This window comes from Lathyrus oleraceus, chromosome 4 (assembly GCF_024323335.1).
Source record: "Lathyrus oleraceus cultivar Zhongwan6 chromosome 4, CAAS_Psat_ZW6_1.0, whole genome shotgun sequence".
Classification (NCBI taxonomy): domain Eukaryota; kingdom Viridiplantae; phylum Streptophyta; class Magnoliopsida; order Fabales; family Fabaceae; genus Lathyrus; species Lathyrus oleraceus.
The window spans coordinates 129720593-129729803 of NC_066582.1; the positions used below are offsets into that span (position 1 = coordinate 129720593).

The window sequence follows — 9211 nt, forward strand, 5'->3', positions numbered from 1 at the left end:
TTAAAAAGCTATGGATTCCTGGAGAATTGAACTCCAAAACAGTGGAGATTCAAGCTCAAATTCAAGAGGATTTTTCAGGCTTATCCTTTGAGAAGTGAGGGTTTGAAATGGGGGATCAAAGCTGGCGCGATTGTGTGTGAATTTCTGAGCAATTGAAGCTCTATTTATAGCTGGAATGGTTAATAATTGCACACTCTAATTCACTTTCCAATTTTGGCAAATGGTGATGTAATGGTGCATGAGCACGCATAGGCCCATGAAATGATTTCTTGAGGTCCACAAATAAACATCAGATGCTCTGAAGTAAGCTTGGATTACAAGGCAAATGCACATTGATGCTTGAAGTTTGATCCATGCCAAGTGATGTCACTCTGTTTAAGTCATGCGCAGCCTATGCATTTCTTGTCCAAAATGAATGAATTTAAGCTCTTTGGAAAGATGAGATCAAGAGTAATAACTTTCATGTTCAACACTTTTTCATTCGGAGCTTGGAACTTGGAGAAATTGAGGTGGAAGTTTGGAAATTTTTGACATATCAAATTTTTTGTAAGTGTCAAGCCATATGTCTCAATATTCCACGTTGCTTAACTTTTTATGGGAGCTTCAAATAAGAAACGTGTCTTCGTCAAAGTTGTATCTCTCTCAAATACTTTTAAAATGTTCACCAATTTCATGTCATTTGGATTTGAAATGATAGAGTTATGCATTTTTGAAGTTTGGAAAAATCACTTGAACAATAGTATAGGTCAAAAGTGACCTATAATATAACCTAATATCACATGCTCAAACAAGTTGAATTAGCTCCCACTCCAAACATAAAAGTTGAAGTAGACACATTTAATTTGATTGTGAAACTTGGAAATCTTTCATCCCATAAAAAATTAGCAAGTTATGGCCTTGGGAAGTTGACCTTCAAATTAGGGTTTAGACAAAATGACCTATAATGTTTCAACATAGGAAATGATTTTCCAAGCAAAACTAGCTTTAGGTCTCAACATAAAAGTTGTTTGGAATGTCATTTAGAGAAAATTTTCTCTTGGAATCATTTTCATATGGTGAAAATTGTAGGATATAGGGTCTTGGGAGACCCAGTTTTGATCAGATGAATTCATCTGGCCAACCACCATCAACCAACTTGCTAACTCCCAATTCTCTTGACTTTCTTGGATCATGGTAGATCATATATGCATAAGATGATGAATTTTGAAGTGTACCTTGAGAAATTTGATCAATTGGTGAGATAGCTTGTTGGAGAAGTTACTCAAGATACCCAGTCAAACTAGGGTTTCCAAGGCAAATCACTCTCAAACTCTTGAAGAAAACTTGATCACTATAATATGTAGAGAACTTTGGGACTCATATATGATGTTCATAACCATTCTTGAATCAATTATTGGTTGTGCTCTTTGTTCATGAGGGTCTCAAACCCTAGATGTGAACTTGATGAATCAATGAGATCATGCCCTTCCTACAAAAGAGTTAGGCAAACACAAAGGCATATTTTTGGTATTTTGGTTAGTGAAATGATAAAATACAAGTATGATATACTCACAAAATGCTTGGTGATCTCTCCCAAAACAAACCCAGTGAAAGAGGGGTAAGGAGGATGCCAAGGTATGATCCCAATGCTAATGCTTATGATGGATTTGCATGAGGGATCTTAGGGTCAAAATTGGGGTATTACAACCACCATTAGATTTACACACACTCAGGCTCTGACTAATAAGTGGTAGCTTTAACAAGTTGATATAAACAACACACTCCTTAATGGTTTTCTTGAAGAAGAATTTTATATGACTCAACCCCCTGGTTTTGAGCAACAATACTTTACACTTGTGTGCAAGTTAAATAAAGCCTTTTATGGTCTTAAGCAAAACCCAAGGGCCTGGTATGAGAAGTTAACTCAGACTCTAGTTCGTTTTGCTTTCATTCATATTAGATATGAACATTCTCTCTTCATCTACTCTCACCAAGGAATCACACTTTATGCATTGGTTTATGTGGATTATATTATTATTATAGGATCCTCACCTACTTTGGTCCATAAGCTCATTGATTCACTTCATAGTACTTTTTCCTTCGATAAACTTAGTTCTCCTAAATATTTTCTAAGTATTGAGATCAAACAGCTCTTCACATGTGGTCTTCTTCTCACTGAGACAAAGTATGTTTGTGACCTTCTTTCTCGCGCCAACATGTGCAATGTCAATGGTGTCACCACTCCTATGATAAGTTATTGTAAACTAAGTAAACATGGCTTTTCTACTCTCTTAGATCATTACCTATATTTCTCCATGGTTGGAGACCTTCAATATGTGATACTCACAAGGTCAGATATTGCATTAAGTGTAAATAAAGCATGTCAATTGATGGCCTCCCCATTGGAATCTCACTGGGCAACAATTAAGAGGATTTTGTGATATCTTAAAGGCACCATCACACATGGTCTCTTGCTTTCTCCAACTCCATTATCACACAAGTTTCCCTTACATGCTTATAGAGATTTCGATTTGGAAAGTGATCCAGATGATCGTCGTTCTACCTTTGGATCCTGCATTTTCTTTGACCCTAATCTTGTGTCCTGGAGTTTTAAGAAAAACCACTTGTTTCTAGATCAAGCACACAAACTCAATAATGTGCTCTTGCACACATTACTTTTGGATTGCTCGGTTATAATCACTTCTCAACGAGCCTATTGTGTCATTCCTTCCTCCCATTCTTTTGTGTGATAATCTCAGTGTAGTACTGTTGTCCCACGATCTAATACTCCATGCTCGCACAATGCATATTGAACTTGATATTCATTTCGTTCGTGAGCGTGTTATCTCCAAGAAAATGAAGATTCAACATGTCTCAAACTCCTTGCAAATTGCAGACACTCTCACTAAACCACTTGGTAGGGTTGCTTTTCAAGAACTTTATACCAAGCTCAAAGTCATGACCTTTGTCCCTCCTTGAGCTTGTGGGGTAGTATTAGAAGAAGAAGTACCTTGTAGACTAAAGTATCTAGTGTTGCATTATGCATGATATATGAAGACGAAGATATAGTTCATAAGGCATGATTACATAAGTGATATGCATGGTATTATAAGCTTAGTATGCATAGATTTATATAAATACTAGGGAATTGCATTTGTAAAAGCTTAACTCATTAGTGCATAGTACAATAAAGTTCAAAAGTATAATTCTATCAAGTAATATGGAGTTGGCTCAAGAGGTTGAGCAAATAAGGTGGACTCCTCATCTTTCGTGATGGGTGAGATTAAACATGGGTGAATCTAGTAAGAATGACTTGATAGTTGAATGTGGTGGTCTTTAAAGAGGTTGTGCGAGTGAGTGGCTCGAAGGCTTCTTAAGATACTGTGTTATTGTGGTACATATATTGTTGAACTTTGGAGTGTGCTAGAAAGATTAAGATTTACAAAAGAGTTTGTGTTTCGAGCTATTGAGCTTCATATATACTCCAAAGTAGTTGTTCAAGTTTTTTGAATTCTGGACACGATAGTATAATTAGAATGCGATATGATTTACTTTAACTAGATTGGAATGTGCGAATTTGTCATATTTGTCTATAGTCGAATACTTGTGCGAATTTGTCATATTTATCTATACTCGAATACTTATGCAGATGTAGTTGTCAATATGAGTTATGGTCTAGATCTTAATTTAATGCTTTATGAACATAGTCTACTTAAATTTCATCTTATTTAATTAGTTGATTGTATTGAAATTTCTACTACTAAAAATAATATTTTTTTCTTTAGACTTTGATCCTCTTTTCTTAGAAAATAAAATTTCAAAATCTTCATTTTTAAAAGGTATTTAAATAATCTTACGGCCACTTCTACTAAAATATTATATATCATTTTATATTTATGATTGTGAAAAACGTACTCCACTAAAGTAAAAAAAAAAACAGACGGATAATTAAAAGGATTAATTTAATAAAATTAAAATACTTATATGTCTCACATGCAAGGCTTTTGATTGGAGCGACCAAGATTCAAAACAAATATTACTTGGTGTGACATTTGATCATCTGTCAAAAAAAAGTGACGACTTTATTCTCATATTCCTACTATGAAATTATCAACTTTTGTTTTCAAAAATTCAAAATCCCGTCAGTTAACAGTTAACACTTTTTTGATTGCTCCAATACACCTACTAACTAATTCTAGCTTAATTGGCGGAATAGGTATTTGCTTTATCGGAATTTTCATTTATTGCATTTCCGGTCTCAGTCAACACTCTGCACCTCTGTATCTGCGCATGTGTCGGTACCAAACAGAGTAAAACAGAGAAAAAGAAAAACAGAGACATCCTTAGAAATCAACATAGAAACATGTAATATTAATAGTATTACAATTTTACAATATCATGATTCATGATTCATATCAACTCTTCTTCACTTGCTTTCTCTTGGACAAGATTTTCAGATTTGATTCCAAGAGATTAACCGCTAGAGAGGTTGTACTAAATGAAAAAGAAAAAGAATGGAGGAAGAAAGTAGTAACATAGGAATCAAAATATAGATTTCCCTAACCAAAGAAATGAACAACATAGTACATTCTATAATTAATTCATTTATATATTGGTGTCATTCTTTTTTCAACTTCCTTCCCTTAAATTGAGTTTTGTAATTAATAAATTGACCAGCCTGCAGAGACATTTGTTTGCTCGAGGGGTCATAATCAACAACGAGAGCCCTTTTTACAGCTGAGTACACCAGCACCAGTTGTTATTGATCCCACCAGCGAAGATGGTCTTGCACTTAAACTCGAAGCTCTTGCATAGCTCGAAGCCGCTCCTCTTCCTGCACCCGATGGCGTAAAAAATGCACCGTTCAACATTAAATCGCCATCCGATCTCCAATTCCATCCCTTCCATTCGCCGTCCGGTGCATCCTCATGCTTTGTCACCTATCCCATGATTAAATTAACATTTCGTTACAGACATAGAAATAATGTAATGTATTAATCATAAATTTAATTTAATTATTATAACTACCTCCTTGCTGAATCTGTCATCAGGAGCAACGAATCGGTTCCCTTGACAATTGATAGTTGGATTAGCACTTCCACCAATAGCATACATTTCCCAATGAGTATAGTCATTGTTCACCACATGGAAATAACCATGCCTACATCTGAAACAATTTTATTGTAATTAATATTATTTTTTTGAAATAGCCAAAAAATTACACTATGCGCAAGATGTATTAATCAAAAAATTACCTTGGCATTCTTTGAACAAGGCCTTCACCAAAGTGATTAAAAGCAATAGTAACTTGCATGTTCTTGTCTTGAGTAAAACTATCACTATGACCCAAAAGCATAACTTTATCATGATGTGTCATGTAATTGTTAGAAATAGTAATAGCAGTAGACCCATGAATAGCATCAATCAAACCATCATTGCAGTTAGACAAAGAACAATGATCCACCCAAACATGACTTCCGCCAAAAATCGACACACCATCACCGTCCGATACAGTTCTCCACCCGTAATGCCCTGGGGAGTCCCTCACCATAGCATTCCCACCTTGTTTACAATCATGAATATGTATACCATGTATGATAACATTAGTAACATACTGGATTGTAATACAAGGACCACCAGCAATGTGAACACTCGCTCCTCTTCCATCAATTGTCTTGAAAGAATTCATTATCAGTTCTTCTTTTAGTTGAATCACCATGTCTCTTGCAAATATTATCCATAACGGTTCTTCTCGAATCACCGCGTAACGGAGCGTACCGGGCTTCGGTGTCACCGGATCATCGTTGCCGGAGTCTGTTACGACGTAGATTTTACCGTTCTTTCCACCTATAGCGTTCTTGCCGAAGCCAATTGCACAATCTGCTAGCCTCTGTCTGTTGTTTTCCCAGTTTGGGTCACACCTCCAACAATCATCAATTGGGTTTCCACTTCCACATGATAAGTACCCCAGGTTCCTCCTAGCTAATGAGCCATTGATTTTCCTACAAGAACATTAAATAAAACCAAACATTAAAAAATAAACATTTATTAGTACTAGTAAGTTGATAGTAAAAATGAAGTGAGTGTTAGTGTTACCTATTAACTTCTTGAGTGACGGAATGAGGGTCTTGAAGGGGTGAAGATGAAATGAGAGAAGGTATGAGGAGAGAGAAGAGGAAGAAAATGGAAGAAGAAAGTGTATTCATTGTGGAAAGGGAATAAAGGAAGAAGAAGAAGATGGGAGTGAGTGTGTGAGAAGAATGAGTTTAGAAGGGTTGTATATAAAGGGATTAAAGAGAGGGGTAAATGGTGTGATTAAACTAAACATGTAGGACCCAAATGTGTTTTATGATTTCTGATTTTACGGAACGTAATTGGTTTGTTTTGTCCTTAAGTAACCCCCAAATCATGAAGGTCAAAACAGTCAGAGGAAAAATACTGTGGATTTGCTTGTTTTAAGAATTGGAATGGCATTATATGGAAATGAGGAAGTGGAACATTATTCACATGTTTCTTTTAAGTTTTACAAATTGATGAATGGTGTTTTTTTTTTGTTCTTAAAAATGTTGTAAAAGACATTGGGTGGTGTTGTGGAAAAAAGTAACGGAGGGATAGTCTAGGGAGAGGATACAGTCAAATGTTGGTTACCTTGTTTTACTACAAAGTAAAGTGATGAATTGGTAGTGTTAGCCTTTGGATTCTGTAGGCAGTTCAACTTTTATGGTAAATAGTGGAAGTTCCAAATTGAATTCAACTTTAATTTTAGAGAAGTGTATACATTTTTGAAAATGAGTAGCATAATACTTATAGGATATTCTAAATAATTAGTTGGTCCAGAGATGATTTACAATTAGATTTGTTATGGAGGATCAAAATTTGATCCCAGCAATTGTGATTTGTTGGGAGTTTTGTAGGGAGGATCAAAATTTGTTGGGAGTTGAAACCACTTATTATTAGAACGGGCTTCGAATCGAATTTATCGGTGTAGCGAGTTAGATAAGGATGGTGAAAAACAATAAAAGAAAAAAGGAGGTACACACCATTCTCTCTCTCTCATAACAATAAATAAAAAATAAACTTAATTATATTAGGCGTTCTTTAAGTTATTTAATTGTAACAAATTGGTTCTTTAAGTTTTTTGTTGCTAAATGTGGGTCCTTTAAGTTACATAACATTTACAACGTTGGCCATTTTTATGAATCCGTTTCAAAAATGCACAGTTGTCATTAATGGTGCGTATGTGGCTGTAACATTGCTGAAATGGTTGTGACGTTGCTGAGATTTAATTATTTTAAATTAACCTTTATTTAATCAAACAAAATCCCTTAATGTAAGCAACATCCCTAAACCTAATCCCTAAAATTCTAAACTGAGACAGGGAAAGGAGTTGTTGCGAACGAAGAAGGAGATGAAGGATTCGAGGGAGACGAACTCAGAAGCGAAGCATTGAACGTTGAGGTATGTATCATTTTCCATACAAAAATGTATTTGCTTTATTGAAGTCTAGGGTTTTGTATGTGGTCCCTTATAGCTCTTCTAATTTCTTCAGCGTCAACTCTCTTCCCAAAATGGATGTTTTTTATGTTGACTTTAATCATGGGGAATAGTTTGATGATATGGGTACATATGTAGGAGGGATAATGTCAAACTGGAAGTGTGATGGTGATAAATGAAGTTATTTTGAATTTTTGGATGTTGTTAAAGAAATGAGGTATCTTGGGGTACTTGAAATGCGGTATAATTTTGCTGGTACATTAAAAGAGCTAGTTAATGACTTTGGTGCAATAGAACCGTTAAATATGTCCAAGACTAAAGAAAAGGTAGACATATACGTAGTCAATCATATTTCTTAACCTGGTGTAGTACACGTAGTTGATGTCCAACCTGTACTAACTAATATCCAACCCACTAAACAACAAACGGATGGCCAACCTGAGATACCTGACACCCTTCCTGAGATACCTGACACTAACACCATGCCTGAGATGCCTAACATTGACACCTTGCCTGAGATACTTGAACAAAATGCAAAAATTATTGAGAGTGATCTTAATGAACAAAGTGATGATAGTGAGGAAGGATGGTAGACCAAAGAAAAAGAAGGTCAAATGAAGTTCCAACAAGAAAAAGGGAAGACCTAAAAAAACAAAGGGTGGATGAAGTCATTTTTTGTTGATAATGAACCATCAAGTGATGAAGATACACTTGATTTTGGGTTTGTTGAAAGGAGTAAAGGAAAAATGGTTGATAAAGGTTTATCAAATTCAGATTATATATCTGAAGAGTTGGAAACTAATGAGAATATGAGTAGTGACTATTCATATGAAAGTACCCAGAAAAAATATTCATCATTTGTAATGCCTAAGAAGTTTGTGGATGATAAGTGGATTTTGGGTACCATGTTCTCAATAAATGAGGAGTTTAAAGATGTAATAACAAACTATGTTGTTAATAGTGGTGGATGTTTACACTTCATAAAGAATGATAAGACATAAGTTAGAGTGAGATGTAAGGAAGGGTGTGGATGAGTTGCATTATGTTCCAAATTTTCAAATGAGGATATATGGCAACTAAGAAAACTAAATGACACTCGCACATGCAATATGAAGTTTAATGTAAGAATATTTAACACTAAATGGCTTGGGAAAAAGTTGTATTCAATTGTTAGAGTTAATCCAGTTGTGAAATTTACTATAATATGTGAGAAAGTGCATAAGAAATATAATATTGGTATGAGTAGGTTGAAGGCTTATATAGAGGGACAGAAAATAGTCGTTGAAGGACTTTCGCACAAGAGTCTTGGAAAAGCTTTGTGTTGATTGGACATGTCAAGAAAATTCATTCTTCAATAAGAATTATACGTTGAAGCTCAGACATCTATGTAAAGATTTTCCTTAAGTCTTCACGTGAACAAAAAGGTCTATGAGTCTGTCAGAGTTTCCTCGATTGAAAGGATTAGGCGACCTTTAAATTTTGGAGCCCAGGTTCTAATCCTTTAGAGATTGACTTTCTTCATACTTCACTCTTCAGAGGTTGATCTCTTTAGAGTTTACTTCTTAGCTTTTGAAGCTTCAGAGTTTGGACCACCGGAGGCTGACTTTCTTTAGATGTTGACTTTTTCAGAGTCTAGATCTTCCATTAGAGCCAGAGTCTTCAGAAGTGATCTTCAGATCCAGAGTATGAACTTCATATTCAGAATCTTTAAGCTTCTCTTCATATGTTCTTAGTCTTA

The 9211-nt window shown here is 35.2% G+C and overlaps 1 protein-coding gene across 1 annotated transcript; it reads right to left on the reverse strand.

Moving 5' to 3' along the window:
- Nucleotides 1-4322: 4322 nt before the first annotated feature.
- Nucleotides 4323-6255, reverse strand: LOC127074018 (probable pectate lyase 22). Its single transcript, XM_051015274.1, has 4 exons — nt 6076-6255; nt 5235-5981; nt 5008-5146; nt 4323-4919 (listed from the first exon to the last, which is right to left on the reverse strand). The coding sequence occupies exons 1-4, from the start codon at nt 6183-6185 to the stop codon at nt 4692-4694; spliced, it is 1224 nt and encodes a 407-aa protein (XP_050871231.1). The 5' UTR covers nt 6186-6255; the 3' UTR covers nt 4323-4691.
- Nucleotides 6256-9211: the final 2956 nt, after the last annotated feature.